At 50.3% G+C, this 14,474-nt stretch overlaps 1 protein-coding gene across 23 annotated transcripts in view; it reads right to left on the bottom strand.

Moving 5' to 3' along the window:
- The window catches only part of LOC111837665 (actin-binding LIM protein 1-like), a 72,105-nt gene that overhangs the window by 36,314 nt on the left and 21,317 nt on the right, over positions 1-14,474 (bottom strand). For 17 of the 23 annotated variants that reach the window (XM_072703300.1, XM_072703295.1, XM_072703309.1 and 14 more), the window contains exon 2: positions 6,178-6,312. In XM_072703300.1, coding sequence (XP_072559401.1) covers positions 6,178-6,312 — 135 coding nt within the window. Of the gene's footprint in view, positions 1-6,177; positions 6,313-10,956; positions 12,063-12,088; positions 12,172-12,614; positions 12,807-14,474 lie in introns of those variants that run through there. The other 6 variants (XM_072703297.1, XM_072703313.1, XM_072703302.1 and 3 more) reach the window with 5 other exon arrangements.

Below are 14,474 nucleotides of genomic sequence, written 5' to 3'. Positions count from 1 at the left end.
ATAGGGCGAGGGGGGCTTTCATCAGCAGAGCCGGGACACTTAATTCCAGGAAGCCCAGTATATCAAACACACACCTGCACTCTCCGAGGACAATGACTGACCAATATTTCCCACAACTGAGACAGTAAATGCCCCTTTAAATAATGCTGAATTAAATATGACATATTCCTGGATTCCAGCACCCTCACAATCTGTGGCCCAGCCTCAGGAGACTCCAGCAGGCACTAGGATACATGTCACACGTTAGTGCTCCACGTGTGCTCGTGTCACACATGTGTGTGTTTGTCATATGTCACGGTCTCGCAGCAGCTGCAGCTTCCACGAATAGCTCAGTGGAGGGATGGAGCCTGGCCCTCGTGCTGCCGGGGGTGTAACACCACCAATACGCCCATAGGATACTGTGTATTAAGATGCCCCCAGGGGTATGTTTGAAAAGTTTCAGGGTGCCCCTCTTCACTTTTGGGCAGCACAGTTACAAAGTCCTAGAGCACCAGCTGAACTAAGTGCTTTTGTTGGGACTGTGGGAGGAAAATGCAAACTCCACACCTATAGCTGGAGGTGCTGAGGCCCCTATTCCAACCTTTACAGAGAAACAGACTTATGCCACCCATACCATTCCAGGGAGTTCCCCTGAAGCACTCAAGGCACTTAGAGTACAGCATGCCCACAGGGACCCGACCTTGAAAGCTCACACACTTCTTAGGCAGAGCAGAGAGGACCCCTACCACACACTCTGCTTGGGCTTGTGCTTCCCGTAGTATATTTTAATTGGATGTGGAGACAGACATGACAAACTGGCCCACTGGGTGTCTGACGCCCACACCCTCTCGTAAAGGCTCAGTTTGAGAGCCTACTTTACCAGACTACTCTACTTTACTTTACTACGTTACTTCCTGTCTGTCAGCCCCTGATTTCCTGTTGAGGCTGACGCAGAGCCCTAGAGAGGCAGCTCTTATGGTAGACATCCATCAAGACTGGCGTCAACCTGACTGAAACTAATTCGAAGCTGAGAGTCAGTCCCAAGTATGGAAGATGCTGTGTCAGCTGACCAGAAAAGACCAATCACATGGAGCCAGCCAGGAGGAGCCAGTCAGGAGGAGCCAGTCAGGCACCCGAGGGAATACACTGCACTCCTAGGAGGCACTTCCAGACTGGAGCAGCTGGAGCAGCTGGAGCAGCTGGGGTGGGTCTGGGAAGGGGGAGCAGATCCTGGAATGATGGCAGGTGTCTGGGGAACTGTGAAACCTAAATATTTTTATGTGATGCCATGAGGCTCCTAAAGCTTTATTTAGTTGCAAAAGCCACCCCTCTGACAGCTTAAAGACAAATGGCTAATTCCTGGCCCCTGTCCCTGCCATCGACACCATACCACACCCAGAATTCCTGCCTTGTAACATCCAAATTCACACCACTGCCAACAGGCCGACAGACATAAGAGAAGCTCAGAGGAAGATGATGAACATTGGAGAGAAAGATTGACGTGCCAGCAGGTTTTTGGTTGGTTTCGACACAGTAGGGACTAAATCAGCCCTGAAGTCCCGCCCCCCCAAACACACAAGGTACTCTCACAATATGGGTAGGACATGTCCTTACCAATCACACCCACACCCAAATTCACACTCTTGTGTCTAACACCACCAAGAGTGCTGGTGTAATGGGGGTTCCTGGGATGCCTGACAATGCTATAAACTTCAGGAGATGGTCTGTGCGTTTAACTCAAAGCAGCAGGAGAGATGTTTTCACTCATTTGCCATTAATCTAAGCTCAGTAAAACCATTTAGCTCAGAGTCATAAATGGCCCTGAAACCCTCTTAGTTCCACGTCAGCTGTTCATGTGCCCCCTCCTCCACTCCACCCCCTATTCCTCTCTTTATTACATCCTATGAGGAATTAACAGCTGCATCCCAACAAACACTCCAAGCCAAAGACAAGGACAAAGGGTCCCAGTGAGTAACAGCTCAGATCAATGTCTGGAGCAGTTCATGTGGACCCCGTGCACAATGAGCCACCTATTGAAATACTGAACTAGGAAAACATCCCAGAATACTCTAGTCAGCAGAAGCAACTGACAGTACGATCTTCCGGCAGAGTGTGAGAACCTCACACGTTTAAAGCCTGGAACCCATCAAGCCAATTTCCGGCCGACGGCAGCTGTGAGGTTGTTGATGACAGTTGGTGACTGCCTGTCAGGCCAGTCTGTGTGGCACGGATGGACACAGCTGGTCCCTGCTGATGCTATTCATGCAATGACACCAAGGCCACACCAAGACCACACCAAGGCCATGCTGAGACCACACCAAGGCCACACCAAGACCACACCGAAGCCACACCAAGGCCATGCTGAGGCCACACCAAGACCACACCAAGGCCACACCAAGACCACACCGAAGCCACACCAAGGCCATGCTGAGGCCACACCAAGACCACACCAAGGCCATGCTGAGGCCACACCAAGACCACACCAAGGCCATGCTGAGGCCACACCAAGACCACACCGAGGCCACACCAAGGCCACACCAAGGTCATGCTGAGGCCACACCAAAGCCACACCAAGGCCACACTGAAGGCACACCAAGACCATACCGAGGCCACACCAAGACCACACCAAAGCCACACCAAGGCCATGCTGAGGCCACACCAAAACCTCGCCATTCCACTTGTAAGTGCACTGGGGAGGGTGTCAGTTTTGACATGACCACCCACCCACCCCACAGGTCACTAAGGGCATTTTTCCACCACACAAATTACAGTACTTTTGGTACAGTACTTTCGGTACTTTCGCTTTTCCATTGACTTCCGGTCGAGTACCAGTACCGAAAGTTCCAGTACCGAAAGTGCCAAACCAGCTGGGGTACTTCTTTGGTACTTCGGTACTTTGGGGTGGGAGTTACAAACGTATTTGCTGTCGATTGGTTATGCAAATAGCCTGCGGCTGAAACACAAAATACAACCGCCATCTTTTGAAACACACAGCGAACAGAGCGATCACAGCGAGAAACAAAATAAAAAGCAGTAGAAACAAAAATATAGAAAAGTAAAATGGAAGGATGGACAAACAAGGAAACACAGGCTTTAATCACCATATGGTCAGATGAACAGATCCAGCGGGATTTGGATGACACGACTCGAAATAAAAAAGTATTTGCCGTAATAGCAAGTGGCTTGGAAGAAATGGGGCACAAGCAAAACACCGAACAATGCCGCTTGAAAATCAAAAAATTTAAGCAGGACTACAGGAAAGTATGTGATGATGTCAGTCAGGGGTGGTCACTGATGATGTCATTTGGCACCAGTACCAGTTTTTATGCCAGTGGAAAACAGACACAAAAGAAGTACCATACTTTTGGTACTTTATGGAAGTACTGAAAGTACGGTACCTGGTGCGGTGGAAAAACGCCCTAATATGTCATTATACAATGCCAAGCTCTGATTGGTCACTAAAGTGTCATGATACAATGCCAAGCTCTAATTGGTCACCACTCTGCCACTGTTAGAAGTTGCCAGTCAAACTCTTATGAGGATCCACCAGAGCAAAGAGACATGGTGCTACGAAGATGAGGATCCCAGAACAGGCAAGGACAGAGGAGACCCCCTGCAGCTCCACTACACCAGGTGACCCTCTCCCCCATCCCCAGAAGTGATGACGAGATGCTGAGGCTGGCATTGCAGGTGTGTCCTGGCCTGCAGCGTCAGGGGATCATGCTGGGTTCTGCTAGCGTCACTCCACAGCTGCGTACAGTTCTGAGTCTGTGTGTGTGTGTGTTGGGCAGAGATGTGGTTTTACATAGCTGCTGTAGTAGGGGCTGTAACAGAAATAGCAGCCTGCATCTCCAGTGAGCATTTATAGAGAAGCTAGGAGAGAAAGGAGGGAGGGAGGGAAAAGGAGGCAGGGGAAAAAGAGAGGGAGAAAGGAAGTAGGAGAAGAGAGAGGGAGACAGGTAGAGAGAAGAGAGAGGGAGAAAGAGGTGGGGGGGAAAGAGAGAGGGAGAGACGGTGGGATACAAGAGAGTAGGAGAAGCTGGGGGGAAGAGAGAGGAAGGGAGGATGAGGGAAAAGAGAGAGGAGGAGAGGAAGGGGAGAAAACAGAGGGAGACAGGCAGGGGAAAGAGAGGAAGAGAGGGTGGGGAGAAGAGAGAGGATGGGGAACAGAGAGAGCGATAAGGATGGGGAAGAGAGGGAGAGAGGATGGGAAGAAGACAGAGGTAAAGAGGTGGAGAGAAAAGAGAAGGAATAGGAGGTGATCAACAGAGAGATGAAGAGATGGATAAATACTGCAAAAGAGGGAAGGAGAGAGGGAGAAAAATAGAGATGGAAAGGGACATGGGGAAAATGTAGAAGAGATAGACAGAGGAGACAGAAAGAGGTCAGTCTGTCAGCAAAAGGAAGCGGCTCCAAAAGAAACTGAAAGGGGGGGGGGGCGGCAAAGATGCTGAGATAAAGAGAGTCATGTGGATGCCCCCCAAGAATAAATAAACAGATACACAGACTCCCTCTCACACACAGAGACACTACAGTACCTATCTCACAGACACACTCATGCTCTCTTTATCTTTATCTCTCACATAGGCACTCACACACACTTAGACACACACACACACTCACACACACTTAGACACACACACACACTCACACACACTTAGACACACACACACACACACTCACACACACACAGACACACACACATACACACTCACACACACACACTCACACAGACACACACACACACTCACACACACACAGACACACACAGATGAAGTCTTATCGCCATTCTTAACAGACATCAACATGCATGGCAGACATTGGCATGGCTCCGTATTCCGTTCTGTACATTCCTCCCCCCTCACCTTTAGCAGCAAGCTGAATGCCCCCCCTTAGCGTCTGGCTGTGTCTGTATGGTATTGCACAGTTCCTGCTCCAATGCTAACTTACATACTTTGTACCTGATCACCAACTGGGAGCTCAGCCTAGCAGCACTGGTACCTTAGCTGGTTCCCTGACAGCTGTATGCCTGTGATCTGTGATCCTCCTCACCGGTACGTTGCTTTGGACAAAAGCATCTGCTAAATAAATTAATCTCCTGGCTCTATCAGAGTCATTTTCCACTGTTCCCAGTAAAACACAACAGTGGTCGCTACAGCATCTGTTCAGAGCTGCTCCTCTCAGTGGCTTGATGCAGTTTGGTTACTGATTTATTCAGATACAAGTGCTACCTGCCAGTCAGGTGCAGATTTTGTCTTGGTTTGACCCAAAACCAGTGCTGTGCAGGATGAGCAAAGCAGCAGGACCTGAAGTGCACTATGCCTGAAAAGAGAAGGGCCGTCAACTGGCCCCTGGGGGCCCACACCTGGGGGCGGGGACAGCCCGGCAGACATGAGGCTCGCTCAGAGTTGGGCACTGCAGGGATGGGGGTCGAGATGTCTTTTAGGGGACTCCCTTAGACTTCAGATTACACGGGAGACACACACAGTCCCGGGGCAGCACAGTCAACTCACGGGAGCTCATTCTGCTGAGGACTCATCAAAGACAAGATCATTTAAACGGTAGAGGAAGGCAAACCGCGAGGGGGGGAGTGAAGGGGGGGCCTGAGCGCACTGCCAAGCCAGGCAGGTCTTAACCAACAAGGAGGCTCTATGCCACGCGCCGCATTGCTAACAGCTTATTTCGGTCATTTCAGTGGCAAACGCTCACATTCTCACTGCTCCCAGACAGGAAGAGGCTCTCCTGCACTCCATCTGCTCAGTGGGGCCTGTCTCGAGGAGCCCACCATAGAGGCAGCTCAGCTACAAGCAGGGCCGGCTCAGTGGGGCCTGTCTCGCGGAGCCCACCATAGAGGCAGCTCAGCTACAAGCAGGGTCGGCTCAGTGGGGCCTGTCTCGCGGAGCCCACCATAGAGGCAGCTCAGCAACAAGCAGGGCCGGCACCCCTGCTCTCTCCTCAGATTTACATGGAGAGAGGCCTCCTCGCCACACCTTTTCCAGATCCAGCCAATCCAGTGGCCTGTACTACGAAGCGGGGTTACTGGCTTATCGGGGTAACTTGTCGGATTTAAGGTACCACAGTTTAAATGGTCTTCATGTTCGTTCACTTACATTTTGCTCCGATAAGCCAGTAACCCTGCTTCGTAGTACAGGTCCCAGGCCAGGTCTAAGGGTCCTGAGGGACATGGTCTCCACCTACCTTTACAAGTGAAGCACCTGATATGAAAGTGCTTGGACTGCACCCTCAGCACCTCCCCCTTGCATGGCTCCCTGCACTTGTGACACTGGATCACTGGCTTCTCCATGGGTCTGTGGCTGTCCTGGGCCTGGGCCACTACAGCAGAGGAGGAAGGAAAGACCAGGCATGAGCAATCGACACACGCACACCACAAACGACGGCACACAGACATGAGTAATCAGCATGTCTGACGATGAGCAGCTGACACATGGAATCACTGGATGCGTGCGGCTTTAGCACTGGGATACTCCAAATGGAGCACTGAAGTAGACCTCCTCCCCCTGGGCTCTGGTGCTTGGCCCCCACCCCTCCCCCTCTACATCACAGCCATTAAGCTTTCATCGACCACCTTCTTCCTCTTCTGTGCACTGAGCCATCGATCGAACCGAAGGCCGTAATGCTGTCTTAAGCAGAGCGACTGAGAGCAGCACAAAGAGGCCAAGGTCAGTGCACATTGCTCTGCTCAAGGTCACTAATCCCACAAACCATATCCTCAGAGCAGTTAAACAAACACAGCCGACTGACGCAATGAGACAATGGGACTGCCATGCTCTGAGACTTGCAGAAAATGTGTGTGCTTCTGTGTGCCGTGTTCTGTGTGCACATCCCATGCACATCCCATCCACGGTGTTCATTTGTCTGGTGGATGGACTCCAGGTCTCCCAGCAACCCTGAATAAGTGGTTAGAAGATGGTCAGCTGTCACATCCACATTCAGCCAATTGGAAACACATTACATGAATGCCAGTCTACGTCTTAGAATGTAGCTCAGAAAGTAGACGGTAAGAGATGTAGACGGTAAGAGATGCGAGTGGAGTACACTGAGGCCTGCTCTTCCCAGCTACCCAGTATCTCAGCAGACTGTCAGCATGTCCTTCAAGCTGCAACACGGTTCCTAGAAGGCTGTCTCCGCCACCGGCTCCCAGTTTAGTCTGCCAGATAGGCCTCAATCTAATCTCTGCCTACTTGAGAGGCCAACCAGAAGCCTCAGCTGGAAGGAATGCGCTTCCCCAGGAATAGGGTGTATATCGGGCTTCGATAAGCAAGAAGAGCCCCAGAAACCTACTCACGAGGTGCCTCACTGGGCTGCCTCCCCAAAATGGATGCCGGCTCACTTATCGGCTTCTCCGGGATACAAGATTCCAGGAAAATAATTTTTCAAAATAGCAGGCGCACTTCCAAACCAGAGGCATTGTCGTTTATGACACCCCCCCAAGCAGCAGGAGAGGAAGGGGCTACTAGGGGTTATTTGTGGCATCTTCATATCTAGAGCAACAGTAAACTCCAGCCCCATAAACAAGCCCCTGTGGTTTTATAAGACCCCTGCCCCCGCTTTGCTATTACATCTTGTTCCTCCTGCCTTCAAAGAAATTCACAGAAATCAGCGCTTGAGCCAGTGACACGGTGCTACATCAGCCCTGGATGTGTGCAGCATGGACGAGTCCACAAACACGAACACATCATGACACTAAACACTCCGTAACAGGCAGAGTGCCACATGGAGCTGCGTGCCAGGGACACCTCCCCTCTCTCTGGCAGCGCTCAGAGACAAAGGTGCCAGCACTGTGGCAAGGACACAAACAGCTGTCACCAGCAGGTTTCACAGTCCCCCAGATTCCAGTCCCCTGGGTCAGTTGTGACCTAAGCTTTGGGATCCCTATCTCTCATGGATCTCTCCCATGGCTGAGCCAGCGGTAGCCCTTGATGAGTTTCCTAAATATACCATTGAGACCTGCTCACTCTACATCAGCTAGGCAGACAGACTTACTATACTTTACATCGGCTAGGCAGACAGACCTACCGCACTCTACATCGGCTATGCAGACAGACCTACTATACTCTAAATCGGCTAGGCAGACAGACCTACTGCACTCTACATCACTAGGCAGACAGACCTACTGTACTCTATATCGCCTAGGCAGACAGACCTACTACCCTCTACATCGGCTTTGGCACTCAGACCTACTGCACTGTATATCAGCGAAGCACACAGACCTACTATACTCCATATCGGCTAGGCAGACAAACCCTCAAACACACTACATTGATTAGGCACACAGACCTACTATACTCTACATTGGCTAGGCACACAGACATGATATACTCCACATTGGCCAGGCACACAGACCTACTCTACTCGACACCGACTAGGCACACAGATCTGCTATACTCTACATCAGCTAGGCACACAGACCTACTACACTCTACATCGGCTAGGCAGACAGACCTACTACACTCCACATCAGCTAGGTATACAGCCCTGCTATATTCCACACCAGATAGGCACACAGACCCGCTATACTCCAAAATCAGCTAGGTACACATACCTGCTCACTGTACATCAGCTAGATACACAGACCTGCTCACTCCACAACAGCTAGATACACAGACCTGCTATACTCCATATCAGCTAGATACACAGACCTGCTCACTCCACATCAGCTAGGCACACAGACCTGCTATACTCCACATCAGCTAGATACACAGACCTGCTCACTCCACAACAGCTAGATACACAGACCTGCTATACTCCACATCAGCTAGGCACACAGACCTGCTATACTCCACATCAGCTAGGCACACAGACCTGCTATACTCCACATCAGCTAGGCACACAGACCTGCTATACTCCACATCAGCTAGGCACACAGACCTGCTATACTCCACATCAGCTAGGCACACAGACCTGCTATACTCCACATCAGCTAGGCACACAGACCTGCTATACTCCATATCAGCAAACATTGCAAATGCAAAAATCATGGGCCATTGAGGTGGTTCTTGAGACAAAAGAGGCTCCAATGTGGTACAACACAGGTGCCCAATAAAGTGAGAAATAAGTGCATGTCAGCTGGGCCCCAATGCCCCCTCAAATAAAATTGTTCTGAGATTAAGTATAAATATCGGGTATTAAAGACCACAAATGGCAGATAAAAAAACACAACAAACTGTGACATATGCATTACTCTCCTGTTGCCAATGAACATAATTAGTTGTGAGATATTCAACCAGGTGTTTTGTTTTAGCGTCACACAACTTTTCCCGTCTTCTGTTGCCCGTCTCAACTTTTTAAAAACGTGTTGCTAGCATCAAATTCAAACTGAGAATATATTTCTCATAAAACCGTCAAATTTCTCAGGTTACAACATTTGATGACTGTTCTCTTTTCAATTGAATATATTTGTATGTTTTTTATATGTTTTTTTAAATAACTGCATTCTGTTTTTATTTACATTTTACACAGCATTCAAAATTTTTTGGTTTGTTTTTTTCAGGCATGCTGAAATTAGCACTATGAGGAACATCTTCCAAAAATACCGACAACTAAACAAAACTGAAAATAGACAAAGGCAGTTCGAGGAAGACGGACTGGAGACTGGGAATGTATCTCAGCTGTGGCTCAAGGACAGCTTGTATGGCGCCCTGATAAGTATGACAAGCAGGGCTCTGAGTGTGGACGGTCTGTGTGGCATGACCACACAGACTGATTGTGCTTTTGGCAAGAAAAACAATGCATCTGAGCTCCAAACCCCTCAGCAATGCAGCTGTGCAGGTCAGTGTGTACACAAAAACACTCACATCAAACACTCAGACGAATACAAGAGCAAGGGAATGAGTCCTATAATCTGGCAGTTGTACATAGGTGCATGCATCCTCTTTCATTCAGTGAATACTCTCACACACTGACACACACAATGAGTACTCAATCACTGACACACACAATGAGTACTCAATCACTGACACACACAATGAGTACTCAATCACTGACACACACATACTGATCACTCTCCCACATGAACTGTCTTTTTTCACACAAATCTTCAGCATACACGTACAGGCACTTGCAGATCAGCAGTAGTTCATGGGCTTCCAGAGAGTCAGCTGTCAGCTTAAGCACACTCACTGCCTGTTCATGCACACAGGAGCAGCTTCTATGCATTTAAAACAAACTTCACTGTCAACATCCAGAGCAAAACATGAACACCTAGAAAGACACTGTCTCTGATAACTGCATTTAAAGCAAGGACACTCAGAAAGACACTGTCTGTTAACCGCATTTAAAACATGAACCCCCAGAATGACATTGTCTCTGTTAACTGGCAGAAAAACACATCCTCAATAAGCAAAGTGGTCACTGTGATTCATGACAGTATAGAGGCCCTCTAGATAACCTCATCTATGCAAGACCACTGCGCTGGGGCACAAGTGTGACACTAGACTGCCAGGGCACCAATATCTAGTTCATTGCGTATTCATACTCATGTTCATCTCACTTTTGTTTGGGTGTCAGAATTTTTCTCGTTTTCACTTACGCTAAAGTGATACTCACATATCTCACAGTGATTCCACAACAGTAATAAGAAACAAAAACTTTCTCTGATCACAGACAGGCCTTATGACACTCTCTCGCGTTGCACCTTCCCTGCTGCTGCAGTACAGGGACTCAACCCTAAAGCCTCATCCCTAAACCTGCCTCTGGAAGGATCTGAACTACAAGATTTCATTGTTAATCCCAATTCTGGGACAATAATAAAATCAGCACTGACACCTCAGAATTAATAAAACACTGACACCAAAGATTTAGAGAGCTCAAGCAGTTCATAAATCTCCACATGACTATGGGCCTGCTGCCACCCTAAGCCCTGAAGATGTGTGGTTTGAACTTTCAGGGACACCGTAGCTGGTCCGGGCACATGCAGCACTGCGTGGGCCGGGCTTTGGAGAGCTCCACCTGACACACCTGAGTCATCGTTCCTGCATCCTGCTGACTTGGATCATCTGCTCCTGTGAGTGCTCTGAGCTGAAAAAGGAACAAGTACTCCAAGTGGAAAAAGGAATGGCCACTGAGTGGCTAGAGAACCACACGCTGAGACTCTAAAGAACCAGGGGATGAGTGTCCAAAGAAATGGGCGATGAGCGACCAAAGAACCGAGCAATGAGTGACCAAAGATCCGGGCAGTGAGTGACCAAAGAACCGGGGGATGAGCGACCAAAGAACTAGGCGATGAATGCCTAAAGAAATGGGCGATGAGCGACCAAAGAACTGGGCAAAGAGTGACAAATGAACCGGGCGATGAGCGTCTAAAAACTGGGCGATGGCCGGTCAAAGAACCGGGTGAAGAGCACCCAAAGAACCAGACACGGTATGACAAAAGAACCGGATACTGAGCAGCAAAAGAACTGGGCGATGAGTGTCTAAAGAAACGGGCGATGAGCGACTAAAGAACCGGGTGATGACCGACCAAAGAACCGGGCGAAGAGTGTCTTAAGAAATGGGCAATGAGCAACCAAAGAACCAGGTGATGAGCGACCTAAGAACCGGGCGATGAGTGTCTAAAGAAACGGCCGATGAGCGACTAAAGAACCGGGTGATGACCAACCAAAGAACCGGGCGAAGAGTGTCTTAAGAACCGGGCGATGAGCGGTCAAAGAACTGGGTGATGAGCAACCAAAGAACCAGACACTGTATGGCAAAAGAACCGGACGCTGAGCGGCCAAAGAACCAGACACCGTATGTCAACAGAACTGGACCCTGAGCAACAAAAGACCCGGACGCTGATCGACCAAGGAGACTGGCTCTGAGCGACTAAAGAACCGGGTTCTAAGTGACCAAAGAACCAGACACTGATGGAAACAAAGAACCAGGCGCTCCGCGGTGAGTGTATATCAGCTTGTTTCTCAGTGCGAGAGACCGACACACATGCACACTAACAGAGACATACGTTCAAAGACATGCACACTGACACAGACACACAGATACACATATACACACACAGACAGACACAGACACACAGATACACATATACACACACAGACAGACACAGACACACAGATACACATATACACACACAGACAGACACAGACACACAGACCGGCAAGTATAGTTGAGCAGGGCTGGATCCAGGCATTTAGGCAGTCAACAGAGCCACGCAGGTCCTGCTGGGTTGCCATGGTAATGGCGGGTGGCTGGCAGCACCGATCATGCAGCCCCCCATCCTCACCCCCCCCCACCCCCCCACTTTCCCCCTGGCTGGATGCTGCACTCCCCTCCCACCAAGGCACTGTTCTCCTGGCGGCTTGCAGAGCAGAGCGGTGGAACTCAGGCACAGTATGCCGGGCAGTGCCTGTCTGACCTGGGGATGCCCCCCCCCATGGTGGCAAGCCTGTGTACTCTTCCTTCTCACACAACGCAGCACTTACATAACAGACAGCAGTGCGTTATGCAGCCAGCGATGCATGCCTCTCACACGCAGGGAACAGGATTGCTGTCACACTGCATGCCACAGCGCACACAGACACAGGCACACAGACACAGACACACATACACACACACAGGCACACATACGCACACACAAACACAGGAACGCAGATAAACACAGACACACACATACACATTACCTCTCTCCTTCACCATGACCATGAGCTCCTGTCCCTCGCTTCCCCTCAGCAGAGTTCAGAAGTGTCTGCCAGCGCTTGCCACACTTTCCCAGTATTCCCAGAGAGGACAGGGATGTGAGTGTGCAGCTCTTCCTGGGAAGAGGCACTGGGTAGCGTGTGCCGACTGTCTGTCTTTCTCTCTCTCTCACTCTATCTCTCTCTCTCTCCTCCCTACCCCCCCCCCCCCCCCCCCCCGAGCTCACAGCTGCTCCCACCCGCATTCAGATCCCCAGACTGACTCTCAGTCCCTCAAAGACGCCACCCTAAATTCCCTAAAAATAACCAGCTTCACATGTGAGCTCTGTCCCCCTTCCCCCCATGCCAGCTCATGTTTCCTGAAGGGATTGTCTGGAATCCTCTCTTTTGTTTAGGTGACTTACATGTCGGGGTAGGCAATATGGCCAAAAAGTCATATCACAATAGTGAGGATATGACAGAGAAAGAGAGAGTGAGGCCGTGACACTGTGAGAGAGTGAGGCTGTGACACACTGGGAAAGAGTGAGACTGTGACACACTGCGAGAGGGTGAGGCTGTGACACACTGCAAGAGGGTGTGGCTGTGACACACTGCGAGACAGTGAGGCTGTGACACACTGGGAAAGAGTGAGACTGTGACACACTGCGAGAGGGTGAGGCCGTGACACTGTGAGAGAGTGAGGCTGTGACACACTGGGAAAGAGTGAGACTGTGACACACTGTGAGAGGGTGAGGCTGTGACACACTGCAAGAGGGTGTGGCTGTGACCACTGCGAGAGAGTGAGGCTGTGACGCACTGGGAAAGAGTAAGACTGTGACACACTGCGAGAGGGTGAGGCTGTGACACACTGCAAGAGGGTGTGGCTGTGACACACTGTGAGAGAGTGAGGCTGTGACACACTGGGAAAGAGTGAGACTGTGACACACTGCGAGAGGGTGAGGCTGTGACACACTGCAAGAGGGTGTGGCTGTGACACACTGGGAAAGAGTGAGGCTGTGACACACTGGGAAAGTGTGAGGGTGTGACACACTGCAAGAGGATGAGGCAGTGACACACTGTGAGAGAGTGAGGCTGTGACACACTGTGACTGGCTCCATGTATGCCATGGTCATCCATCATGATGACATAAGCTGTAGATGGTTATTCTTAGAAGCCTAGGATGACGTTGGTAGTGCGGGGCTCAAACAGGGGCCCTGGAATATGGCTCCCTGGAGGGGAGCAAACACGCACACACCCTGACACACACACACATGTACACACACACACACACACACACACCTGACACATACATACTGACACATACACACACGGATTTAACCACTCTTATTCAGCATGACGAAACGCTTCCAGCCAATCCCTAGCCAGGTGCTGACATTCAGCTCGCTTATGGAATATGGGTAACGAAACATGTTTGCAGCCACAGGACACAGAGGAGATGCCGATGCTTTGTGACTGGCCGTCCGGTCCAATCCGGGGTGAGGGCCCTCCCCCAGCCGGCTGCATGGGAAATGGGCTCCCTCAGCAGTGTTAGGGTCAATACAACATGAGAACAGAGAACAGGGACGGGACCGGGACAGTGACCTGGAAATTCTGGAAAGACAGCAAAGGCCAAAGTACGGGTGCTGTGCCCCCCCTACGGCCAGCATCATGCCCCCCCCCCCACACACAGAGTATAGTATCAGCGGCTACCCCTGAGCAGTCTGTCAGTAACCAGGTGTTTATGCCGAAAGGCTTGGCCCTGATTTTTACTCATCACGCCATCCTCTGCAAACACTGTAGTGTGAGACTGTTTATGAGATGCTGTAATTACCATGTCTTACAGACACAAACACAAACACACACAGA

This window comes from Paramormyrops kingsleyae, chromosome 20, assembly GCF_048594095.1.
Source record: "Paramormyrops kingsleyae isolate MSU_618 chromosome 20, PKINGS_0.4, whole genome shotgun sequence".
Lineage (NCBI taxonomy): Eukaryota > Metazoa > Chordata > Actinopteri > Osteoglossiformes > Mormyridae > Paramormyrops > Paramormyrops kingsleyae.
The sequence above is the reverse complement of the archived record's forward strand: the minus strand, read 5'-3'. Positions and strand labels throughout refer to the sequence as shown.